The sequence below is a fragment of the Tursiops truncatus genome, chromosome 16, assembly GCF_011762595.2.
Source record: "Tursiops truncatus isolate mTurTru1 chromosome 16, mTurTru1.mat.Y, whole genome shotgun sequence".
NCBI classification, from domain to species: Eukaryota; Metazoa; Chordata; class Mammalia; order Artiodactyla; family Delphinidae; genus Tursiops; species Tursiops truncatus.
The window spans coordinates 63,724,048-63,750,841 of NC_047049.1; the positions used below are offsets into that span (position 1 = coordinate 63,724,048).

The window sequence follows — 26,794 nt, forward strand, 5'->3', positions numbered from 1 at the left end:
TGCTGTGTGAAGTGTCTATTGCCTATTAAATTGAATATTAACTCTTTCCTTGACTTTCAGCACTTTTTGTATTTAAGCTACCACCTACTTCCTAGACTGATTTGTGAACCAATTTCCTGTTTTTACCCCGTAGTCTGCCAAACTTGACTGTCTGCTACTCTCAGACAAAAATAATTTCCATCTCTTCCCCTTTGTACATTGTCCCCTTCACCTGGCTTGCCTTCCCCTCTATCTGTCATGCCAGAAAACCATCTGTCTTTAATGGCTCTTTTTGGAAGCCCTGCTTAATCCTTGTGAATGTTTATCATCTCTTCAGCACTTCTTTTTACTTATAAGTTTAAGCAGTTATTCTGCCTTTTATATTGCAGCTAGTTGTGTACCCTTCATATCACCATACTGAAGCTTCTTTATCTTTATTTTCTAAATGGCTAGGATATTGTTTTGAACATAATATGTGCTCAATAAATGTTTATTGGCTTAAAAGGAAATAAAAGAAAATTGTATTTGGTTTTGGGGGAGTGCTGAATGTTAATCGAAGGATATGTATTTTCTGGATTCTTAACATTTCAGTCTTTCCCAGTACTTTTGTTAACACAGTGAAAGTTGCTTTTGTAGGAAATAAGGAACAGTTGAAATTATCAATGACTTGAAGAAGGGTCTTTTGGACAACTTAATTTTCGGTATGTTTGGAGCAACTAGGGAAGCACACTTGAATTAGGAAAGATTAGAAAGCCCTTTTATTTTTTGTTACTCTAAATTTCAATATATAAATATTACATACTCTTAAAATACATCTGGTTTTATGGAATTGTACATGTGCAGAATGAATAAAGTAGGGAATTTCTTCTTTTTATATTACTCAAAGCCTCTAATTTAGGACTACTTCAGTGGGGAGCTCATTCTGTATCTATGATGAAGCCTAATACAGATTTATAGACTGAAGAAAAGTGAATAAACCCAAGTTCTTTAAGAGATGCACACCTGAAGTCAAAGATTATCCATATTAGAGGGACCCCCTAAGGTCTGATAAAGAGGGAAAGGGATCAGTTGTGCACAGTGATAAAAGAAAGGCTAGCAAGATGTGGGCTTGGAGCCTATATTAGAATAATCTTTGCTGTAAATTCCAACTAAAATTTTTGTATTTGTAAAAATATAACTGATTTTGTATTGAAAAAAGAAATATGAATTACTTTACAAAATAACTTCAGGGCTAATTTTACTGTTTGCTGGTATTCCTTGAAGAGATGAGAGACTTTTTCAAATAACATAGGCACCCTCCAACCCTTGGTGAGAATCATCTCCTTTCAGTAGTCACAATCACCTATGGGAGTCAGTTAGATCCCCATAGGTGATTTGGGGTAAAAAAAAGTTTTAGCTTTCTTTTTTTCCCCTCCAGGCTTACCAAGCCATATTTACTTTCTGAAATAAAATGAATCATTGAAAGCATCATGACTTTAGTTTAATCAATATTAAATAACTATTGTATGTTGGGGTATTTAAAAAGAAGACAGCTTAAACTTGAACAAGTTGCAATTGCATTTTTTTTTGATGGAAGCACAATGTTCTTATACAATGTTCTTTTCACATTTCTTACTTCTCTGGCATTTATTATAAGGAACGAAGCATTTCTGGAATGCTCATTTTAATTTCAAAGCTCAGGCTATTCTATGGAAAACATTTGGTGCTTGGAGGATCTAAAGAACAATAGAGGAATGTTCAGTGGGAAGCGTCATGAATTGTGGCACTTAAAATAAATTCTGAAGGAAGATTTTAGACAATGATACTTATTGTTCGTTTTAGACAAAGGTTTTAAACAAGGTGCTATAATTTGTCTTTATCTGGGCAAGTATCTTTTAACTCTTGATATATAAATTAGATTGATAATAGCGAGATATTCATCTTTTGGAATATGTGAAAACCCATGTAATAAATCAGACTTATTATCATCTTTACATAATGCATGATAAAGACACATGGCCCTACTTGACTGCTTGTAAAGCATATAGAATGTGCTTTGTTAATTGACTTCATCACATTTAGCACAGGGGACCCTAAGAGCAAGATATGGGTAGACCCAGAGAGAACATCTCTGACAAGGTTTCCATGGGGAATGGACTAGAAAACACACATTAAATGGCATCCAAATTTTGTGTCATGTTATGCATCTTACAAAACACTTTATATTATTTAAACTTCATATAATCTTATAGGATAATATGGTTATTCTCATTTTCCAAGAAAGGAAATAAAGGCTTGCTACAAGGAACTCCAATCTGGGTTGTGAATATGGGAATAAAGCAAATTAGAATAAAGAAGAGGGTCTTTTGGACAGGGGAAGGGAATAGCAGAGCAGACAAAAACAATTTTCATCCACATATTTCCCCCATAGCTTGTAAGTTCTTTCTCAGTTCCTGGCTAAGAACTGGGTCCAGATAACCAAATAAACAAATACTTAATGCTCCATTAATAATAAACAAGCAAAATCGCCAGGGACTGCAGAGCAGGAAGGATTATGTATAGTCTGTTGTCAAAGACGTGATGCATATTTGTTAAAAGCCTCGGCTATTTGATGACATGCACCAGCCTAGCTTTCAATAAGACTTTCAGGTCTTCTATTTTAAATACTGGATAAAAGGTTTTTTTCTTTCTTCCTCTGCAATGGGGATCTTCCAGGTTTGCTTATGAAAATGTAAACCAAATTTTTTTCTTGGAATTCAAGGTTTAATTAAGAAATGGATATTTTTCACAATGTAATTTTGTATAAGGTTTTGTTTCCAAATATAAGTGCTTAATTTCTATCTCCAAACAATGCTCTTATTATGAGATTATTCTTTTAATTTTTTAAATAAAAATTTATTTATTTTTGGCTGTGTTGGGTCTTCATTGCTGTGAGTGGGCTTTCTCTAGTCGTGGCAAGTGGGGGCTACTCTTTGTTGCGGTGCACGGGCTTCTCATTGCAGTGGCTTCTCTTGTTGTGGAGCACGGGCTTTACGCGCGTGGGCTTCAGTAATTGTGGCACGCAGACTCAGTAGTTTTGACCCGTGGGCTCTAGAGTGCAGGTTCAGTAGTTGTGGCACACAGGCTTAGGTGCTCCGTGGCATGTGGGATATTTCCAGACCAGGGCTTGAACCCATGTCCCCTGCATTGGCAGGCGGATTCTTAATGACTGTACCACCAGGGAAGTCCCATGAGTTTATTCTTATTTTAAACAAATTTACAGAAGTAATACATGCTCATTATTAACATATTCAGGCAATTCAAAATATAGACATCAAAACGTCCCTCTGTTCAACTACCCCATTCATTAAGCCATTAATACAAGAAATATTTATTGAACAACTACTTTGTGATTGTTCGAGTGAGGGAGAACAAACCACATTTCCTGTTTTCATGGAGTTTACATTTTAGTATTAGAAGGATGCCATAAACATACATGAACAAATAAAAAATGTCAGGCTCTATAAATGTTCTGAAGAATTATAACGTGTAGTGAGGGGACAGAGTGGGAGAGGGTGGGGATTGGGGTGGTCAGGGAAGGCCTCTTGATAGGGTACTTTGAGGAGGACTTGATTGCTTGAGAGGCCAACTGATTTGGAGGGAGTGTGGGAGACAGGTAAAAGAGTTTACAAAGGGCCAGAATGTAGATCATAGTAACGATTTGGGTTTTGTCCTTCTGAAGTAACCACTGTTTTACATGTTTCAGAGTGGTTCTGCACCCCCCGCCCCAACATTAGTAATCTCTATTCTTAACCTACATATATTAATACTTATTGACTTAATTATAATTATTTTTGCCTCCCTCTTAATATAGATTGCTGGCTACAAAGTGATATAAATAATCATTTGCTATATGTATATCAAATAATATATATTGAGTATTGTGTATTTTGCATTGGTCCAATAGTAAAACTTGGTGAGATTCAATCTCTATCTCTCCTTCCTCCCTCCCCTCCTCACTCCCCCGTCCCTCCCTTCCTTCCTGTCTTTAGTTAGGAACTCTGTGGTCGCTGGTAATACTGCTCTTGGTGCCTTGACCTGACTTTTGGGAATGTACCAGTAGTGTTGGGAATGAATCATGTTATTAAGAAATACTTCCTTTTGTTTTGGGCTATGATATCCCAGGGCTGTGTTCCTCTCACAATTTGTCTAATGAGAGACTTGTATTTTTCCAATTTTAGGTTACTACACTTGTAAATTGTCCCCAGAATCCTTCCAACAGGAAAAAAGGACGTTCTAAAAGAGCCAGAGTCCTTCTAGCTTCTGTGGAGGAAGCAACTTGGAATTTATTAGACAAGGGAGAGAAGATTGCTCAAGAAGCCACAGTTTTAAAGGAAGAACTTACTGGGGCACTTGAGGACGTTCGCAAAGAAAGTGAGTACTCTGGTCCTCTGCTCAGGAGCAGACCACTCCTGATGTTAGTTACCGAATTAGATTTGAGTGTTGTGTTCTAGTTGACTTGAGTTTAGTTAGTCTTTTGTAGAGCTCTGAGGAGCTAGCTGTTGGAAGCAGAGTGGCTCTTTAGGCAGCTCCAAAACTCAGACCCCCCTCCTGGTTCTTCCTTTAGTTGTTCAGTTCCCCTCATGCCATAGTTTATCCATAATAAACAAAGAGAAATGTACAATTTTTGTCATAAAATGAGAAGTGACTAATGAGGCTGAAGACATATTTTCCCATACGTAAACAAAATATAAAGTTCCTTGTAAACAGTTGGAGATGGAAGTTTCAGAACTGGCCACCTCAGAGGTACATTTTTTATTTTTTCATTATTCTGGAGGTTTAGATTTCCTAAACATAAAAATTGTTTTGCATAAACTATGTATAACTCATGTTGCTGCTATGTTAGCATTACATAATAAGGGGAAATGTAGTGGGGAGGGATAAATCAGGACTTGGGATGAACATACACACACTACTATGTATAAGATAGATAACCAACAAAGACCTACTATATAGCATAGGGAACTCTACTCAATATTCTGTGACAACCTATATAAGAAAAGAATCTAAAAAAGAATGAATATATGCATATGTATAACTGAATCATTTTGCTGTTCACCTGAAACTAACACAACATTGTAAATCAACTACAGTCCAAAAAAAAAAACCACACACACAAAAATATTACATAATAAAAGTGTATATTTCACCTTTTGATATCTTGAACAGTTTTATTATAATGAATGTCTCATTTGAAGGCTATTTTATAAAGAACTGCACAATATTCTTTAGTTAATGGAATGATTTTATATATCAGCTTGCTGCTAGGAACTATTTTGAGAGGATAAGGAAGCAAATTTTCCTGTTCAGCTTTGTAAAAGAGACTGCGGGGTGTTCAAAATTTTCCTCTCCCCATCCCAAACATAACTTTAAGAAAATCAGGAAATTTTTGCTAATTAACTAGTTAAAATGAATATACTAGTCACAATAAACTTTACGTCAAATACAGCGGAGTTTTTTGCTATAGTTATATATGATTTATATATTAAAGGGATTCTTTGGACAATATATAGAAAACAATAATGCCTAAGATATTTTGAAATAAATTCATCATTCCTCCCTGCTCCCTACCACCTCAGACCCACTCTTTCTCCTATCTTCTCTGCTTTGGTACCACCATCCACTTAGTTACCAAGTCAGTTAGACTCTTCATTTTTATTCTACCCTCTCTTCCAATTAGCCTCCAAGTTCAACAAATTCTATCTCCTTTTGTTTCTCAGATCTGTTCTCTCATCTCCATTCCTAATGTTGCCTTCTGAATTCTGGATTACTGCCTTAGCCTTGTCCTATACCAAAGCCAAACATGTTTTTTAAAAATGAAAATATACTCATTTTACTTCCCTGCTTAAAATCATTTTAGTAACCTTTGAAGGATTAGGGGACTGTCTTTCTGGATAAAGTTCAAACTTTTAAACCACAACATTCCATGATTTGGCTTCTACTATCCTCTCCCTTCTCATTTCCTGATTCTGTTCCCCTCTCAAACTTTCTTCCAAGTAAGGACTCATAGCATCTTGAATGATACATGTTGCTTTATGCTTCTGTGCCTGTTACCAGCGATTCCCTTCACCTGGATTGCCCTTTTCACTCAGCCAATTCTTACGTAGCAAAACTCAGCCCAGGTCATCTTTCACAGGAAGTGTTTACTGACACCTTGATGCTGATATAGATGCCCTTCTTCTATGTCCTGACAGACTAGGCATCCCTCTTTCATAGCACTTACCACCCCACACACCAGACATTGATTATTTGTTCAATAAATGTAGACTCAATTTCTTGCATTTTTTTTTGGCCACACCACGTGGCATGTGGGATCTTTGTTCCCCGAAAAGGGATTGAACCCATGCTCCCTGCAGTGGAAGTGTAGAGTCTTAACCACCGGCCGGCCAGGGAAGTCCCTAGACTCAGTTTCTTCAAGGTGGCAAGCACCAAGTCTATTTGATTAGCAATGCCTGACATATACCAGACACCTGATAAATGTTTATTAAATAAAAAAGGAATCTAAGCATCATTTTATCATTTTATATTATAAACATTTATAATAGTTTTATCTTTTCTTTTATGAAAAATTATCTCTCATGGTTCCTTTGCTAAGTCTTTGGAAGGAATATGAACCCTGTTTGGTACTGCTTCTCTCAGAGAGTGTGATCTATTTGACAATACAGTTTCCACAAGTCACGTGGCAATAAATTTGTAAGCCATTGGTCTTTCTTCGAAGGGAACAATAATTGTAATAATTGTCAAGAAATGGTATTTGCTTGTTTTAAAAGAAGTAATCAACACTTTTAGCTCAATAAAAGTAAATTATTTTAAGGAAAAGTTCTAAAAGAGAAGTCTTTGGATTCTAGGATTATGCAGTGTGTCCTTCACTATGTTCTGTTATAATGTGTGAAATACATATATATGGCATATGCTGTATACACAACAAATACATTTGGTTAAAGATCACCAAGTGCTTTATACTCTGAATCTTTTTGACAAGCTGCCCAATTGAGCTACTGCCACTAGAGTGTAGGAAGAAAGCAGTGAAATGGCAAGTGGTTCTGGAATTTGGGGAATGGCCAATGCTTATCCTATGGTTAGCAGAGATGGTGACAGTAAGAGCACTGTTCTCTAAAACTTGGAAGGAATTTTAGCTCAGTGGTGGAGTTGAAGTATCAGGAGAATGAGTTCTGATCCGGGCAATTCTGTATGATACTGGAAACATATTTTAAAATTTTCCTGCTTTCATTCTTTTTTTTTCTTTTTTTTTAAGGGCTTTGTCGAGTGGTATAATGTGAAGGACTAGTAAAGAGCAAATGATAAGTTTAATGCATTTGAAAAAGTGAAAAATATTGGAAGTAGATGATATTTTTTCTATATATATATTGACTTATTTTCAAGAAGAAGAATTTTGAGAGTAATTTAGAATTTTTTTTCTAATAAAAATATAGTGTAATTTATATAGCCTTATTATAGGATTCTCTTTTATTCTGTTTTACTGCCTTTACTGGCTTTAGAGAGTCAAAGTGTTAAATAAAATGGGCATTTGGTTACCTAAAGAATATGCTTGTAGAAGATAGGTATGGATAGTATTGCGGGGTAGCGGGGGGGAATGGTGAAAGGAAAGGTGAAACTGTCAAGATCCAGAAAACGTCCACATAGTGATTATATATGGTCACTCATGGTCTTATACAATGGTTAAGTATTAAATCTGGTATTTATTTAAATAGTTTTAGCATATTCACATTACAGTTATCTAGGAATTAGCTAAGAATTGTTTATAATGTCTAGAGTATATATTTTGCCTATAGCATATTTACTACCTTTGTGTAGCCTCTGCTCCCCTACAGCAGACATTGCTTCTAAGTCACACAATTGCTTATACAATATGTATAGTTTTTTAGTGGTTTATTGAGAATGACATATACACAAAAAGTGCATATATTATCATGAACAACTCAATACGTTTTCATTGTGAATACACTAATGTAACCTCCACCTAGATCAAGAAATAGAACATTACTAGAACCCTAGAAGCAACCCCTGTGCCACTTACTGCTCCCTCACCTCACAAGTACCATTATCCTGGTTATTACATAAGTTAGTTTTTTTTCCCTCTTTTTGAACTTTATGTAAGTGGGATCATACAGTATGCAGTCTCTTGAGCCTGGCTTCTTTTGCTCAATGTGTCTTACCATATAGTAGTTCATTTGTTTTCATTGATGAATAGGTCATAATTATTTATCCACTCTACTGTTGATGGATATTTGAGTTGTTTCCAGTTTTTGGCTTTAATATACATTGCTATTATGTATGCATTACTTCTGGTGCATGAATGTAGACATTCCTGTTGGGTTTATACCTAGGAAAGAAATTGCTGGGTCATAAGGTATACACTCAGCTTTAATAGATGGTACCAAGCAATTTTCCAGAGTGGATTTTCCAATTGACACTCTCATCAGTAAAGGTATAAGAATTCCAGTGGTTCTATATTCTTGCTCACTTGGTGTTAACAAGTGTCAGTGATTTAATTTAAAGTGTGTGTGGTGGTATCCCATTATAGTTTTTTTTCTTTATTTTATTTTTTAATTGAAGTATAGTTGATTTGCAGTGTTGTGTTAGTTTCTGGTGTACAGCACAGTGATTCAGTTATACATATATATTCTTTTCATATTCTTTTCCATTATGGTTTATTACAGGATACTGAATATTGTTCCCTATGCTATATAGTAGGACCTTGTTGTTTATCTATTTTAGATATAGTAGTTTGTATCTGCTAATCCCAAAATCCTAATTTATCCCTCCCCCACCCTCTTTCCCCTTTGGTAACCATAAGTTTGTTTTCTGTATCTGTGAGTCTGTTTCTGTTTTGTAAATAAGTTTATTTGTATCATATTTTACATTCCCTATATAAGTGATATCATATTGTATTTGTCTTTCTCTTTCTGACATGTCACTTAGTATGATAATCTCTAGGTCCATCTATATTGCTGCAAATGGCATTATTTCATTCTTTTTTTATGGCTGCCATTGTATATACATACTACCTCTTCTTTATTCATTCACCTGTTGATGGACAGTTAGGTTGTTTTATGTCTTGCCTATTGTAAATAGTGCTGCTATGAACATTGGGGTGCATGTATCTTTTTTTAAAAAAACATTTATTTATTTATTTATTTGGCTGCGCCGGGTCTTCAGTGTGGCATGCGGGATCTTTTAGTTGAGGCATGCAGGATCTAGTTCCCTGACTAGGGATCGAACCCAGTCCCCCTACATTGGGAGAGCTGAGTCTTAGCCACTGGACCACGAGAAAGTACCAGGGGTGCATGTATCTTTTTGAATTAGAGTTTTTTCCGGTTGTATGCCCAGGAGTGGGATTGCTGGATCACCTGGCAACTCTGTTTTTAGTTTTTTTAAGAAATCTCCATATTGTTTTCCAGAGTGGCTGCACCAATTTACATTCCCACCAACAGTGTAGGAGGGTTCCCTTTTCTCCACACCCTCTCCAGCATTTGTTATTTATTTTTAAAAAATAAATTTATTTATTTTTATTTTTGGCTGCGTTGGGTCTTCATTGCTTCACACGGGCTTTCTCTAGTTGCGGCGAGTGGGGGCTACTCTTCATTGTGGTGTGCAGGCTTCTCATTGAGGTGGCTTCTTTTGTTGTGGAGCACGGGCTCTAGGTGCGTGGGCTTCAGTAGTTGTAGCACACAGGGTCAGTAGTTGTGGCTCATGGGCTCTAGAGTGCAGGCTCAGTAGTTGTGGCACATGGGCTTAGTTGCTCTGTGGCATGTGGGATCTTCCCAGACCAGGGATCGAACCCTTGTCTCCTGCATTGGCAGACGGATTCTTAACCACTGTGCCACCAGCATTTGTTATTTGTAGACTTTTAAATGATGGCCATTCTGACCTGTGTGAAGTGATACCTCATTGTAGTTTTGATTTGCATTTCTTTAATAATTAGCGATGCTGAGCATCTTTTCATGTGCCTATTGGCCATCCGTATGTCTCTTTGGAGAATGTCTATTTAGGTCTTCTGCCCATTTTTTGATTGGGTTGTTTGTTTTTTTGTTGAGTTGTGTGAGCTGTTTGTATATTTTGGAAATTAATCCCTTGTCGATTGTATTGTTTGCAAATATTTTCTCCCAGTCTGTAGGTTGTCTTTTCGTTTTGTTGATGGTTTCCTTTGCTGTGCAAAAGCTTATAAGTTTGATTAGGTCCCATTTGTTTATTTTTGCTTTTATTTCTATTGCCTTGGGAGACCCATTGTAGTTTTAATTTGTTCTTGTTATGAGTCTTTTTTAGTTGTAGATATTAAAAAATCTTCTCCCTTTCATTAATTTAAGCATTTTTGATATTCAGAAGTAATTTTGATAAATTCAAGTTAATCATTTTATTCCTCTATGGGTAGATATTTTTCTGTTTTGTAAAAAATTTTGCCTATTACGAAGTGAGAAAGATATCCTTTTGTATTGTTATCTAGAGGCTTTATTGTTTTACCTTTACAGTCCCTCTGGAAATAAATTTTTATGAATGGTGTGAATTAGGGGTCATGATTCACTTTTTTTTCATATGGAAATAAAATTAATCCAATATCATATAGATGCATATGGAAGTTTCTTGGTTCCAGTACCATTTATTGAAAAAAAACACTCACAACCCTACTGTTTCTCAATTGAATCACTTTTGCACCTTTGCTGAAAATCAGTTGACCATATCTATGAGTCTCCTTTGGAACTCTCTTCTGTTCCATCGATTCACATATCCTTATAGCAATAACACATTGTCTTGATTACTGTATATCATAGTAAATATTGAAATAAAAATTATTTTGATTTGGCTATTCTAGGTCCCTTGCATTTCTACAAAATTTTGGAATCAACTTCTCAATTTCTACAAAAAAGCCTGCTGGGGTTTTGATTGGGATTAAATTGGATCTATAGATCAATTTGTGCTGAAGTGACATTTTAATAGTAATGAGTCTTCTGATTCAAAAACATGTAATTCATTTTTTAAATGATATTGTAAATGGTACTTTAAAACATTTTAATTTTAAATCTATCTTCAAATTCATGATACTTTTTTCCTGACTTCTCTAGTCTATTTTTAAGTCTATCCAGTGAATTTTTCACTTTGTTGTGCATTTTTATTTCTTTAATTTTCATTTGTTTTTTAAAAATAGTTTTTATATCTGTGAAAATAGAAATAGAAATAGTTTTCTTTAATTTCTTTCCAAATTCTAGTTCCCTGCTGAAATTTTGTCTTGCCATTACTTTTCTTGAACATCTCCATTACAGTTAATTTCTCTATCTGACATGTCCAATATGTTGCTCTCCTGTAGGTTTGTTTCTATTGTCTGTTTTTTCCTTTTGGTTTTTAAAGTAACTGATTTTGTCTCCTGGTGTCTTGGATAGTTTTTGATCAAATGCTGGGTATTGTGGATGAAAATTTTATAATTAATTTTTAAAGATTGTTCTATTTCTAGCCAGCCCTTACTCTTGGATGTAGCAACTCAGAGGTCTCAATTGAAAGCATAAGATATTTAACAGGACATTTCATCTTAGGCAGTCTCAGAACTCCAATTTTATCTCTCTGACTTCCTGAAGGAGGAAAAAATTCTTTGCTTAACATCTCATTGTCTCAGCTGCCATTTTTTTGGCTTCTCTCTTGTTCAGTCTCTCTGCCATTTGGTTTCTTATAATCGTATACAAAAAAGTCAACTTCAGGTGGATTTAGGATCTAAAAATTAAAAACTCAGTGAAAAATAAGGGTGAATATTTTTAAGGCTTTGGATGTTCAACAGGATTTATTAAACATGAAACAAAAAACTATAAAGAAAAGACTGACATTTTATTATACCAAAATTAAGAACTTTCTTACATCAAAAAAATTTTTAAAGAAAATGAAAAGACACTCTTAGAAAAGATATTGGCATAAACACAACAAGGGATTAATAACAAGAACACATAAAGAACTCTCATAAATCAATAAGAAAAGCAAAGGTTTTTACAGAAGAATAAGCACCAACAAAAATACAGAGATGTTCAGCCTCATTAATGATCAGGGACATGCAAATGAGATACCATTTTATACAATTCAACTGGCAAAAATTTAAAAGTCTAACGTGTTACAAAGACTTTGAAGCAATAGTATCTTTTATACATTGCTTATGGGAATGTAAATGGGTACAATTATTTTGAAAAACAGTTTTGGTATGTCACTTTAGTCAAATGCCAAAGTTCCATTTACATATGGGTATGTTTCTGAACTCAAATCAATTATATTTCTGGTGTTGTGAGTGTGTAGAAATGCAGTTGTCATTTTAAGATTGGCACTTCTTGAGGTATTACCTCTGAAATGAAACTTTGGATAGTAATTTTAAAAAGAGGGAAACATTTGAGACATGCAAACACACATGGCCTGTTTCTTTGGGATCCTTATAATGGTAAGATTATGGTACTTTATTTGGCTTACGTTAGAAACAAATTTTACAAAAGTGATGTGACATAGTATATGGCATTTGCTGTTAATATACAAAATTGCAAAGAACAAAGAATTGTTTTAACAGAGATTATACATACTTTCTATTCATAAACATTTAGGAATATGTGCTGTTCTCAGGTCTCTAATTCTAAAGATGCTACTTTTTCTAATATATAGAAAGATAAGTATAGTGATATATGGTCTATTGTGGCAGCTGGGATAACTACAGTTTGAAGTTTTGTTAACATCATGAACTGTCTTTCATAATAAATTCTAGAGATAATTAATAAACAAAGATATTATTAGTTTTGCTGTTTGGAAAAAAGATAACTAATCATCTGGATTTAGCAAAAGTCTTAAAGATTTGTCAGTTAAATCAGAGTCTTTTTCCTTAGAACATTTAAAAATAATATTTAGTTTTCTCACGTAAGCATTAACTGCTTTATCTTAATAATTACACATTTTTAGATTCTTAGTAAAAATTACACATTTTTAGATATAAAAGTATGGGGCCCTTAATGTATAAAGGGATAATTAATTTGAGATTTCAAGTGTGTTCAGAGAAAGGTTACAATTCAACTCTTTTGTATATTGCCATACAAACCAAGGTGCCTACACAGGTGGAGCACAGCACCTATCAAATCCCCATATATTGATACTTTGGTTTAAATTTTCTGGAGCTGGAACGTGTAGTCTAACATCAGTAGTCTTGGTAGTTTTTGCCTACCAGAGCCAGCCGTTGAAACATGTATTGTGCCCTTCGTATTTATGTATGTCACATAGGAGCGGACTTGCAAATTTGCTGGAATCCAGCCACTGCTAAAATATTTCCCCATCTATTTTTTTTTAAACATCTTTATTGGAGTATAATTGCTTTACAATGGTGTGTTAGTTTCTGCTTTATAACAAAGTGAATCAGTTATACATACACATATGTTCCCATATCTCTTCTCTCTTGCGTCTCCCTCCCTCCCACCCTCCCTATCCCATACCTCTAGGTGGTCACAAACCACTGAGCTGATCTCCCTGTGCTATGTGGCTGCTTCCCACGAGCTATCTATTTTACGTTTGGTAGTGTATATATGTCCATGCTACTCTCTCATTTTGTCACAGCTTACCCTTCCCCCTCCCCATATCCTCAAGTCCATTCTCTAGTAGGTCTGTGTCTTTATTCCCTTCTTACCCGTAGGTTCTTCATGACTTTTTTTTCCCTTAGATTCCATATATATGTGTTAGCATATGGTATTCATTTTTCTCTTTTTGACTTACTTCACTCTGTATGATAGACTCTAGGTCCATTCACCTCACTACAGATATCTCAATTTCGTTTCTTTTTATGGCTGAGTAATATTCCCTTGTATATATGTGCCACATCTTCTTTATCCATTCATCTCTCGATGGACACTTAGGTTGCTTCCATGTCCTGGCTATTGTATATAGTGCTGCAGTGAACATGGTGGTACATGACTCTTTGAATTATGGTTTTCTCAGGGTATATGCCCAGTAGTGGGATTGCTGGGTCGTATGGTAGTTCTATTTTTAGTTTTTTAAGGAACCTCTATACTGTTCTCCATAGTGGCTGTATCAATTTACATTCCCACCAACAGTGCAAGAATGTTCCCTTTTCTCGACACCCTCTCCAGCATTTATTGTTTCTAGATTTTTTGATGATGGGCATTCTGACCGGTGTGAGATGATATCTCATTGTAGTTTTGATTTGCATTTCTCTACTGATTAATGATGTTGAGCATTTTTTCATGTGTTTGTTGGCAATCTGTATATCTTCTTTGGAGAAATGTCTATTTAGGCCTTCTGCCCATTTTTGGATTGATTGTTTTTTTGTTATTGAGCTGCATGAGCTGCTTGTAAATCTTGGAGATTAATCCTTTTTCATTTGCTTCATTTGCAAATATTTTCTCCCATTCTGAGGGTTGTCTTTTGGTCTTGTTTATGGTTTCCTTTGCTGTGCAAACACTTTGAAGTTTCATTAGGTCCCATTTGTTTATTTTTGTTTTTATTTCCATTTCTCTAGGAGGTGTGTCAAAAAGGATCTTGCTGTGATTTATGTCATAGAGTGTTCTGCCTATGTTTTCCTCTAAGAGTTTGATAGTTTCTGGCCTTACATTTAGGTCTTTAATCCATTTTGAGTTTATTTTTGTGTATGGTGTTAGGGAGTGTTCTAATTTCATACTTTTACATGTAGCTGTCCAGTTTTCCCAGCACCACTTATTGAAGAGGCAGTCTTTTCTCCACTGTATATTCTTGCCTCCTTTATCAAAGATAAGGTGTCCATATGTGCATGGGTTTATCTCTGGGTTTTCTATCCTGTTCTATTGATCTATATTTCTGGTTTTTTTTTTTTTTTTTTTTTTTTTTTTTGCGGTACACGGGCCTCTCACTGCTGTGACCTGTCCCGTTGCAGTGCACAGGCTCCGGATGCGCAGGCTCAGTGGCCATGGCTCATGGGCCCAGCCGCTCCACGGCATGTGGGATCTTCCCAGACCGGGGCACGAACCCACGTCCCCTGCATCAGCAGGCGGACTCTCAACCACTGCACCACCAGGGAAGCCCTATATTTCTGTTTTTGTGCCAGTACCATACTGTCTTGATTACTGTAGATTTGTGGTATAGTCTGAAGTCAGGGAGCCTGATTCCTCCAGCTCCATTTTTCATTCTAAAGATTGCTTTGTCTCTTCGGGGTCTTTTGTGTTTCCAAACAAATTGTGAAAAATTTTTTTCTTGTTCTGTGAAAAATGCCAGTGGTAGTTTGATAGGGATTGCATTGAATCTGTAGATTGCTTTGGGTAGTAGAGTCATTTTCACAATGTTGATTCTTACAATACAAGAACATGGTATATCTCTCCATCTGTTTGTATCATCTTTAATTTCTTTCATCAGTGTCATAATTTTCTGCATACAGGTCTTTTGTCTCCTTAGGTAGGTTTATTCCTAGATATTTTATTCTTTTGGTTGCAATGGTAAATGGGAGTGTTTTCTTCATTTCACTTTCAGATTTTTCATCATTAGTGTATAGGAATGCCAGAGGTTTCTGTGCATTAATTTTCTATCTTGCTACTTTACCAACTTCATTGATTAGCTCTAGTAGTTTTCTGGTAGCATCTTTAGGATTCTCTATGTATAGTATCATGTCATCTGCAAACAGTAACAGCTTTACTTCTTCTTTTCCGATTTGGATTCCTTTTGTTTCTTTTTCTTCTCTGATTGCTGTGACTAAAACTTCCAAAACTATGTTGAGTAATAGTGGTGAGAGTGGGCAACTTTGTCTTGTTCCTGATCTTAGTGGAAGTGGTTTCAGTTTTTCACCATTGAGGACGATGTTGGCTGTGGGTTTGTCATATATGGCCTTTATTATGTTGAGGAAAGTTCCCTCTATGCCTACTTTCTGGAGGGTTTTATCATAAATGGGTGTTGAATTTTGTCGAAAGCTTTTTCTGCATCTATTGAGATGATCATATGGTTTTTCTCCTTCAATTTGTTAATATGGTGTATCACGTTGATTAATGTGTGTATATTGAAGAATCCTTGCATTCCTGGAATAAACCCCACTTGATCATGGTGTAGGATCCCTTTAATGTGCTGTTGGATTGTGTTTGCTAGTATTTTGTTTAGGATTTTTGCATCTATGTTTATCAGTGATATTGGCCTGTAGATTTCTTTCTTTGTGACATCTTTGTCTGGTTTTGGTATCAGGTTGATGGTGGCCTCCTAGAATGAGTTTGGGAGTGTTCCTCCCTCTGCTTTATTTTGGAAGAGTTTGAGAAGGATAGGTGTTAGCTCTTCTCTAAATGTTTGATAGAATTCGTCTGTGAAGCCCTCTGCTCCTGGGCTTTTGTTTGTTGGAAGTTTTTTAATCACAGTTTCAATTTCAGTGCTTGTGATTGGTCTGTTCATATTTTCTATTTCTTCCTGTTTCAGTCTTGGCAGGTTGTGCATTTCTAAGAATTTGTCCATTTCTTCCAGGTTTTCCATTTTATTGGCATAGAGTTGCTTATAGTAATCTCTCATGATCCTTTGTATTTCTGCAGTGTCAGTTGTTACTTCTCCTTTTTCATTTCTAATTCTATTAATTTGAGTCTTCTCCGTTTTTTTCTTGATGAGTCTGGATAATGGTTTATCAATTTTGTTTATCTTCTCAAAGAACCAGGTTTTAGTGTTACTGATCTTTGCTATCATTTCCTTCATTTCTTTTTCATTTATTTCTGATCTGATCTTTATGATTTCTTTCCTTCTGCTAACTTTGGGGTTTTTTTGTTCTTCTTTCTCTAATTGCTTTCGGTGAAATGTTAGGTTGTTTATTTGAGATGTTTCCTGTTTCTTAAGGTAGGATTGTATTGCTATAAACTTCCCTCTTAGAACAGCTTTTGCTGCATCCCATAGGTTTTGGGTCGTCGTTTGTTCATTGTCATTTGTTTCTAGGTATTTTTTGATTTCCTCTTTGATTTCTTCAGTGATCTGTTGGTTATTAAGTAGTGTATTGTTTAGCCTCCATGTGTCTGTAATTTTTACACATTTTTTCCTGTAATTGATATCTAGGCTCATAGCGTTGTGCTTGGAAAAGATACTTGATACAATTTCAATTTTCTTCAATTTACCAAGGCTTGATTTGTGACCCAAGATATGATCTGTCCTGGAGAATGTTCCATGGGCAGTTGAGAAAAATGTGTATTCTGTTGTTTTTGGATGGAATGTCCTATAAATATCAATTAAGTCCATCTTGTTAAATGTATCATTTAAAGCTTGTGTTTCCTTATTCATTTTCATTTTGGATGATCTGTCCATTGGTGAAAGTGGGGTGTTCAAATCCCGTACTATGATTGTGTTACTGTCAATTTCCCCTTTTATGGCTGTTAGCATTTGTCTTATGTATTGAGGTGCTCCTATGTTGGGTGCATAAATATTTACAATTGTTATATCTTCTTCTTGGATCGATCCCTCGATCGTTATATAGTGTCCTTCTTTAGTGTCTCTTGTATTAGTCTTTATTTTAAAGTGTATTTTTCTCTTGTATGTGTCTCTTGTATGTCCTTCTATAGTGTCTCTTGTATTAGTCTTTATTTTAAAGTCTATTTTTCCTGATATGAGAATTGCTATTCCAGCTTTCTTTTGATTTCTATTTGCAAGGAATATCTTTTTCCATCCCCTCACTTTCAGTCTGTATGTGTCGCTAGGTCTGAGGTGGGTCTCTTGTAGACAGCATATATACGGGTCTTGTTTTTGTATCCATTCAGCCAGTCTGTGTCTTTTGGTGGGAGCATTTATTCCATTTACATTTAAGGTAAATATCGATATGTATGTTCCTATTACCATTTTCTTAATTGTTTTGGGTTTGTTATTGTAGGTCTTTTCCTTCTGTTGTGTTTCCTGCCTAGAGAAGGTCCTTTAGCATTTGCTGTAAAGCCGGTTTGGTGGTGCTGAATTCTCTTAGCTTTTGCTTGTCTGTAAAGGTTTTAATTGCTCCATCAAATGTGAATGAGATCCTTGCTGGGTAGAGTAATCTTGGTTGTAGGTTTTTCTCCTTCATCACTTTAAATATGTCCTGCCACTCCCTTCTGGCTTGCAGAGTTTCTGCTGAAAGATCAGCTGTTAACCTTATGGGGAATTCCCTTGTGTGTTTTTTGTTGTTTTTCCCTTGCTGCTTTTAATATGTTTTATTTGTATTTAATTTTTGATAGTTTGATTAATGTGTGTCTTGGCATGTTTCTCCTTGGATTTGTCCTGTTGGGACTCTCTGTGATTCCTGGACTTGATTAACTATTTCCTTTCCCATATTAGGGAAGTTTTCAACTATAATCTCTTTAAATATTTTCTCAGTCCCTTTCTTTTTCTCCTCTTCTTCTGGGACCCCTATAATTCGAATGTTGGTGCGTTTAATGTTGTCCCAGAGGTCTCTGAGACTGTCCTCAGTTCTTTTCATTCTTTTATCTTTATTCTGCTCTGCAGTAGTTATTTCCACTATTTTGTCTTCCAGGTCACTTATCCGTTCTTCTGCCTCTGTTATTCTGCTATTGATCCCTTCTAGAGTATTTTTAATTTCATTTATTGTGTTGTTCATCATTGCTTGTTTCCTCTTTAGTTCTTCTAGGTCCTTGTTAAATGTTTCTTGCATTTTCTCTATTCTATTTCCAAGATTTTGGATCATCTTTAGTATCATTATTCTGAATTCTTTTTCAGGTAGACTGCCTATTTCCTCTTTATGTGTTAGGTCTCGTGGGTTTTTACCTTGCTCCTTCATCTGCTGTGTGGTTTTCTGTCTTCTCATTTTGCTTATGTTACTGTGTTTGGGGTCTCCTTTTTGCAGGCTGCAGGTTCGTAGTTCCTGTTGTTTTTGGTGTCTGTTCCCAGTGGCTAAGGTTGTTTCAGTGGGTTGTGTAGGCTTCCTGGTGGAGGGGACTACTGCCTGTGTTCTGGTGGATGAGGCTGGATCTTGTCTTTCTGGTGGGCAGGTCCATGTCTGGTGGTGTATTTTGGGGTGTCTGTGGCCTTATGATTTTAGGCAGCCTCTCTGCTAATGGGTGGGGTTGTGTTCCTTTCCTGGTAGTTGTTTGGCATAGGGTGTCCAGCACTGTAACTTGCTGGTCATTGAGTGAAGCTGGGTCTTGGTGTTGAGATGGAGATCTCTGGGAGATTTTCGCCATTTGATATTACATGGAGCTGGGAGGTGTCTTGTGGACCAATGTCCTGAACTTGGCTCTCCCACCTCAGAGGCACAGCCCTGATGCCTGGCTGGAGTACCAATAGCCTTTTATCCACATGGCTCAGAATAAAAGGGAGGAAAAGAAAGAAAGAAAGAAAGAAAGAGGATAAAATAAAATAAAATAAAGATAAAATAAAATAATGTCATTAAATTAAAAAATAAATAATTATCAAGAAAAATATTTTTTTTAAAAAGTAAAGATACAAATAAAAAAAAACCCAGAAATAAAACGGCTGGATAGAACCCTAGGACAAATGGTGAAAGCAGAGCTATACAGACAAAATCTCACACAGAAGCATATACATACACACTCACAAAAAGAGGAAAAGGGGAAAAAATAATATATCTTGCTCCCAAAGTCCACCTCCTCAATTTGGGATGATTCGTTGTCTATTCAGGTATTCCACAGATGCAGGGTACATCAAGTTGATTGTGGAGATTTAATCCTCTGCTCCTGAGGCTCCTGGGAGAGATTTACCTTTCTCTTCTTTGTTCTCACAGCTCCCGGGGCTCAGCTTTGGATTTGGCCCCGCCTCTCCGTGTAGGTTGCCTGAGGGCGTCTGTTCTTCGCTCAGACAGTACGGGTTTAAAGGAGCTGCTGATTCACGGGCTCTGGCTCACTCAGGCCGGGGGGAAGGGAGGGGTGCGGATGCTGGGCGAGCCCGCAGCGGCAGAGGCTGGCGTGACGTTGCACCAGCTTGATGCGCACTGTGCGTTCTCCCGGGGAAGTTGTCCCTGGATCACGGGACCCTGGCAGTGGAGGGCTGCACAGGCTCCCGGGAGGGGAGGTATGGAGGGTGACCTGTGCTTGCATACTGCCTTCTTGGTGGCGGCAGCGGCAGCGTTAGCGTCTCATGCCCGTCTCTGGGGTCCGCGCTGTTAGCCGCGGGTCGTGCCCGTCTCTGGAGCTCCTTGAAGCGGTGCTCTTAATCCCCTCTCCTCGTGCACCAGGAAACAAAGAGGGAAGGAAAAGTCTCTTGCCTCTTTGGCAGGTCCAGACTTTTCCTCGGACTCCCTCCCGGCTAGCTGTGGCGCACCAGCCCCCTTCACGCTGTGTTCAGACCGCCAACCCCAGTCGTCTCCCTGCCCTCCTACCGAAGCCCAAGCCTCACCTCGCAGCGCCGCCCGCCCCGGCGGGTGAGCAGACAAACCTCTCGGGCTGGTGAGTGCTGGTCGGCACCGATCCTCTTTGCGGGAATCTCCCCGCTTTGCCCTCCACACCCCTGTTGCTGCGCTCTCCTCCGCGGCCCCGAAGCTTCCCGCCTCCGCCCGCCACAGTCTCCACCCGCAAAGCGGCTTCCCAGTTTATGGAAACCTTTCCTCCTTCACAGCTCCCTCCCACTGGTGCAGGTCCCGTCCCTATTCTTTTGTCTTTGTTTTTTCTTTTTTCTTTTGCCCTACCCAGGTACGTGGGGAGTATCTTGCCTTTTGGGAGGTTTGAGGTCTTCTGCCAGCCTTCAGTAGGTGTTCTGTAGGAGTTGTTCCACGTGTAGATGTATTTCTGATGTATCTGTGGGGAGGAAGGTGATCTCCGCGGCTTACTCTTCCGCCATCTTCCTCAACCTCCCTATCTATTTTTAATTGTGGGCCTCCACCAAGGCCACCATGAGCCAATAAATGAGGAGCTTTTTAGTCCATCAGGGGTCCTCTAATTCATATAGCTCTTCTCAAATATGGGCTATGGTATTTTATACTAAAAGAAATGCTATGCTATCTAGTCTACTAATGTAGGTGCCTAACGGCATGTTTGTAAAGCTTAGGCCATTAGCAGCTGACAACTTGCCCCACTTTGCATGGCTCATGAGTATTTCTAGCAGGGTAGATGATGTGGCTTGTAGCTAGGGGACTATCTTCCTTCCCAGTGAGAAGTAAACAAGGAAAATGTACGCATTCCTCTTGTGCATAATATATGTATTCAGGGTATTTAAAAAAGTTATCCCTCTTTCTACATTTCCATAGTTCTTTATCTTCATGATTTGCAAAACCCTAGGTTTGCACTTTTTTTTCCCAGCAGGAATTAGGAATGAAGACTTACTATCATCCATATTAGTCAGAGAAAACAATTACTTCTAGAAACGGTTATTCCTGGAAAATTGTATCTTGAAAGTGTAATTAGTCTTCCTATCAGAATACTTGAGTACTCAAACAACGAATGCCATTATAGAATTTACAATATTGAACCTTTAAAATGGTACCTATTGCCTTCCTGATTATTCAATGCGTTTTTTTTTTTTTTTTGTAGAGGGAAATAAATTGTTTCCTAGGGGAAGTAGAGATTTAAGGACATTTATTGGTGTCCATTTCGGGTGACCTGAGTTGAAAGATCTTATCTTTTGAAACTCAGATCTATGGAACATCTTTTTTTTTTTGGTTGGTTTTCGCTTTCTCTTTCTCTCTTTTTTAAAAATTTTAGTCCTTTTACTGATTGATTAATTGATTGACCATGCCACATGGCTTGCGGGGATCTTAGTTCCCTGACCAGGGATTGAACCCTGGCAGTGAGAGCTCGGAGTCCTAGCCACTGGACCACCAGGGAATTCCCTATGGAACATTTTTCAATAAAAGAAAATAGCAGTTCATTTTTAGTTAACCATGCCTAAGTAACAGGTTAGCCCCAACCACTCTGCTCAACAATGTTGCAGTTAGGACTTAGATAAAATGTTTGGTATTTACCACCACTTTCTCACAGTCTATATATGGTTTCAAAGGCAACAGCTGCTGCCTTGTTATTTCCATCTATTGCTATGTTGATGTTGTGTGTATTTAACTGTTATTATAAGAGTGTTCTTAGATAAGTATAAAGTCACGAATACTATAATCTTTTCAGCCAAGTACAGTGTGCTTTAGGAATTGCAGTTCATTCTTCATTAGAAAGAGGATGACGAACTCTTGTTCAAACACATTTTAACATGCATGCATGGTGTCTTGTAGCTGGCAGAATGTTTATGGAAACACTTCCATTGAAGACTGATGAGCTAATTAGCTACATTGCTTGTAAACTACTAATTGCTGGAAAATACTCAACATGGCATCCCTTAGCATTCACTTGAAAAATCTGCAGCAGACTTTTTTTTAAATTGAAGTATAGTTGATTTACAATATTGTGTTGGTTTCAGGTATACAGCAAAAGTGATTCAGTTATATATATGTTTTCAGATTGTATTCCATTATAGGTTATTATAAGATATTGAATATAATTCTCTGTGCTATATGGTAAATCTTTGTTGCTTATCTTTTTTATGTATAGTAGTTTGTTAATCCCAGCAGCAGGCTCTTCTTATGGTGCATTTGATATCCTCAGCAAACTCTTCAGAGTCACCCATCTTGAAGTGTTGTGTAGGCAGTTGGGAAGTACTTAATGTGTGTGTGCAGCCATCTCAATTTCAATCACATGATATGCTGGACCTATGACATACAGACAGACTGATTTTTTGCGAAATACCAGTCATGTCAGTTTTGAAAGTAAGAGAAATTCTGTAACCTATATACCGTTTACTTTGATGTATAATTCAAAGACAGGAGCAAAGATTAAATGCATGTTAACAGATTAATTTGTAAGTGATGAGTCCTAGAAACTAAAATTTGGTCTGAAACCTCAGCTAGTAGAGTCTGAAATCAAAGGCATGATTCATATATTAGCCATAGCTTTGCTAGTGTGGCACTTTGCTAGAGGGATGGTACTGCGCTGTAGTTATTTCATAAGTGTGTGTAAAGGTAACAGAGTAGGTGTAATGCTGACAAGTAATCTAAAGTTTATGCTTGTGGATTCCCTGGTGGTCCAGTGGTTAAGACTCCGTGCTTCCACTGCAGGGGGCATGGGTTCGATCCCTGGTCGGGGAATTAAGATCCTGCATGCTGTGCAGCCAAAAAAAAAAAAAGTTTATGCTCATGGAAAACAGGTCTGAACATTATTGTTTTGTTTCAAACTCAAGTGTTAAAGAGTGCATTAAGCTGTTAACAATTTCTCAGGGTCAGCAATAAGTATCTTAGAATTTCTGTCCTTGACTTTTTCTTCTCATCTTTCTTCAGTTTCAAAGAAAGTGGTGTTCCTTTTTACACTTTAAAACTAATCTTTCCAATCATTACTTGGATCCTAGCTCATTCCTTCTTCTCTCTTGAGAGACTTTTATTCTACAATTATCTTTTTTTTTCCTCTGGGCTGTACATTCATATTCCTTTTTACTGGTTCTTTCTTCACTCATATTAGCTTACCCCTGCCTGATGGCTGGCAAATATTTAATAAAAATTGCATTTCCTTTTAGTCTATAGTACTTTCTTCTTAACTCCTAATGCTATTTTACCTTGTCTATTTTTCTGCTTTGACCTAGTTGTTTAATACAATTAATTTGCACAAATTTATTATTTACATTTAATTTTCTAATTAATTTATTTTAATGCATCTTTATTGGAGTATAATTGCTTCACAATACTGTGCTAGTTTCTGTTGTACAACAAAGTGAATCAGCCATATGCATACATATATCCCCATATCCCCTCCCTCCCACCCTTCCTATCCCACCCCTCTAGGTCGTTGCAAAGCACCGAGCTGATCTCCTGTGCTATGCAGCTGCTTCCCACTAGCTATCTATTTTACATTTGGTAGTGTATATATGTTGATGCCACTCTAACTTCACCCCAGCTTCCCCCACCCCCTCCGTGTCCTCAGGCGCATTCTCTATGTCTACGTCTTCATTCCCGCCCTGCCACTAGGTTCATCAGTACCTTTTTTTTTTTTTTTTAGATTCCATATATATGTGTTAGCATACAGTATTTGTTTTTCTCTTTCTGACTTACTTCACTCTGTATGACACTCTAGGTCCATCCACATCACTACAAATAACTTAATTTCATTTCTTTTTATGGCTGAGTAATATTACATTGTATATATGTGCCACTGCTTCTTTATCCATTCATACGTCGATGGACATTTAGGTTGCTTCCATGACCTGGCTATTGTAAATAGTGCTACAATGAACATTGTGGTACATGACTCTTTTTGAACTATGGTTTTCTCAGGGTATATGCCCAGTAGTGGGATTGCTGGGTCGTATGGTAGTTGTATTTGTAGGTTTTTAAGGAACCTCCATAATGTTCTCCATAGTGGCTGTATCAATTTACATTCCCACCAACATTGCAGGAGGATTCCCTTTTCACCACACCCTCTCCAGCGTTTATTGTTTCTAGATTTTTTGATAATGGCCATTCTGACTGGTGTGAGGTGATACCTCATTGTAGTTTTGATTTGCATTTCTCTAATGATTAGTGATGTTGAGCATCTTTTCATGTGTTTGTTGGCAATCTGTGTATCTTCTTTGGAGAAATGTGTATTTAGGCCTTCTGCCTATTTTTGGATTGGGTTGTTTGTTTTTTTGATATTGAGCTCCATGAGCTGTTTGTATATTTTGGAGATTAATCCTTTGTCCGTGTTTCATTTACAAATATTTTCTCCCATTCTGAGGGTTGTCTTTTCATCTTGTTTATGGTTTCTTTTGCTGTGCAAAAGCTTTAAAGTTTAATTAGGTCCCATTTGTTTATTTTTGTTTTTATTTCCATTACTCTAGGAGGTGGGTCAAAAAAGAACTTGCTGTGGTTTATGTCAAAGATTGTTTTTCCTTTGTTTTCCTCTAAGGGTTTTATAGTGTCTGGCCTTACATTTAGGTCTTTAATCCATTTTGAGTTTATTTTTGTGTTAGGTAGTGTTCTAATTTCATCCTTTTACATGTAGCTGTCCAGTTTTCTGAGCATCACTTATTGAAGAGGCTGTCTTTTCTCCATTGTATGTTCTTGCCTCCTTTGTCATAAATTAGGTGACTATATGTGCGTGGGTTTATCTCTGGGCTTTCTATTCTGTGCCATTGATCTGTATTTCTGTTTTTGTGCCAGTACCATACTGTCTTGATTACTGTAACTTCATAGTATAGTTTGAAGTCGGTGAGCCTGATTCCTCCAACACTGTTATACTTTCTCAAGATTGCTTTGGCTATTTGGAGTCTTTTGTTTCCATACGAATTGTAAAATTTTTGTTCTAATTCTGTGAAGAATGCCATTGGTTGTTTGATAGGGATTGCATTGAATCTGTAGACTGCTTTGGGTAGTATAGTCATTTTCACAGTATTGATACTTCCAATCCAAAAACATGTTATGTTTCTCCATCTGTTTATGTCATCCTTGATTTCTTTCATTAGGGTTTTATAGTTTTTGGAGTACAAGTCTTTTGTCTCCTTAGGTAGGTTTATTCCTAGGTATTTTTTTCTTTTTGTTGCTATGGTAAATGGGATTGTTTCCTTAATTTCTCCTTCTGATTTTTCATTGTTAATGTATAGGAATGCAAGAGATTTCTGTGCATTAATTTTGTACCCTGCTACCTTACCAAATTCATTGATTAGTTCTAGTAGTTTTCTGGTGGCATCTTTAGGATTTCCTATGTATAGTATCATGTCATCTGCAAATAGTGACAGTTTTACTTCTTCTTTTTCAATTTGGATTCCTATTATTTCTTTTTCTTCTCTGATTGCCATGGCTAAAACTTCCAAAAGAATGTTTTATAAGGCTGGTGAGAGTGGATATCCTTGTCTTGTTCCTGATCCTAGTGAAAATGCTTTCAGTTTTTCACTATTGAGTATGATGTTTGCTGTGTGTTTGTCATATATGGCCTTTATTATGTTGAAGTAGCTTCCCTCTATGCCCATTTTCTGAAGAGTTTTTATCATAAATCAGTGTTGAGTTTTGTCAAAAGCTCTTTCTTCATCTATTGAGATGATCGTATGGTTTTTATTCCTTAATTTGTCAATAGGGTTTATCACATTGATTGATTTGCATATGTTGATGAATCCTTGCATCCCTGGGATAAATCCCACTTGATCATGGTGTTATTATTCTTTTAATATGTTGTTGGATTCTGTTTGCTAGTATTTTGTTGAGGATTTTGCATCTATGTTCATCAGTGATATTGGTCTATAATTTTCTTCTTTTTGTGATATCTTTTTTCTGGTTTGGGTATCAGGGTGATGGTTGTTTTGTAGAATGAATTTGGGAGTGTTCCTCCCTCTGCAATTTTTTGGAAGAGTTTCAGAAGGATTGATGTTTGCTCTTCTCTAAATGTTTGATAGAATTCATCTGTGAAGCCATCTGGTTCTGCACTTTTATTTGTTCAAAGATTTTTAATTACAGTTTCAATTTCATTACTTGTGATAGGACTGTTTATATTTTCTAATTCTTCCTGGTTCAGTGTTGGAGAATTGTACCTTTCCAAGAATTTGTCCATTTCTTCCAGGTTGTCCATTTTATTGGCATATAGTTTGTATAGTCTCTTATAATCCTTTGTACTTCTGCAGTGTCAGTTTTAATTTCTCCTTTTTCATTTCTAATTTTATTGATTTGTGTCTTCTCCCTTTTTTTCTGATGAGTCTGGCTAAGGGTTTATCAACTTTGTTTATCTTCTCAAAGAACCAGCTTTTAGTTTTGTCGATCTTTGCTGTCATTTTCTTCATTTCATGTATTTCTGCTCTGATCTTTACGATTTCTTTCCTTCTACTGACTTGGGGTTTTCTTTGTTCTTCTTTCTCTAGTTGCTTTAGGTATAGGGTTAGATTGTTTTTTTGAGGTTTTTCTTGTTTC

At 36.8% G+C, this 26,794-nt stretch overlaps 1 protein-coding gene across 1 annotated transcript in view; it reads left to right on the top strand.

Annotated features, from left to right (window-relative positions):
- Positions 1–26,794, top strand: part of CTNNA3 (catenin alpha 3) — a 486,398-nt gene that overhangs the window by 98,657 nt on the left and 360,947 nt on the right. Inside the window, exon 4 of the mRNA XM_073793552.1 lies at positions 4,179–4,371. Within this exon, the coding sequence (XP_073649653.1) occupies positions 4,179–4,371 (193 nt within the window). The remainder of the gene's footprint in view (positions 1–4,178; positions 4,372–26,794) is intronic.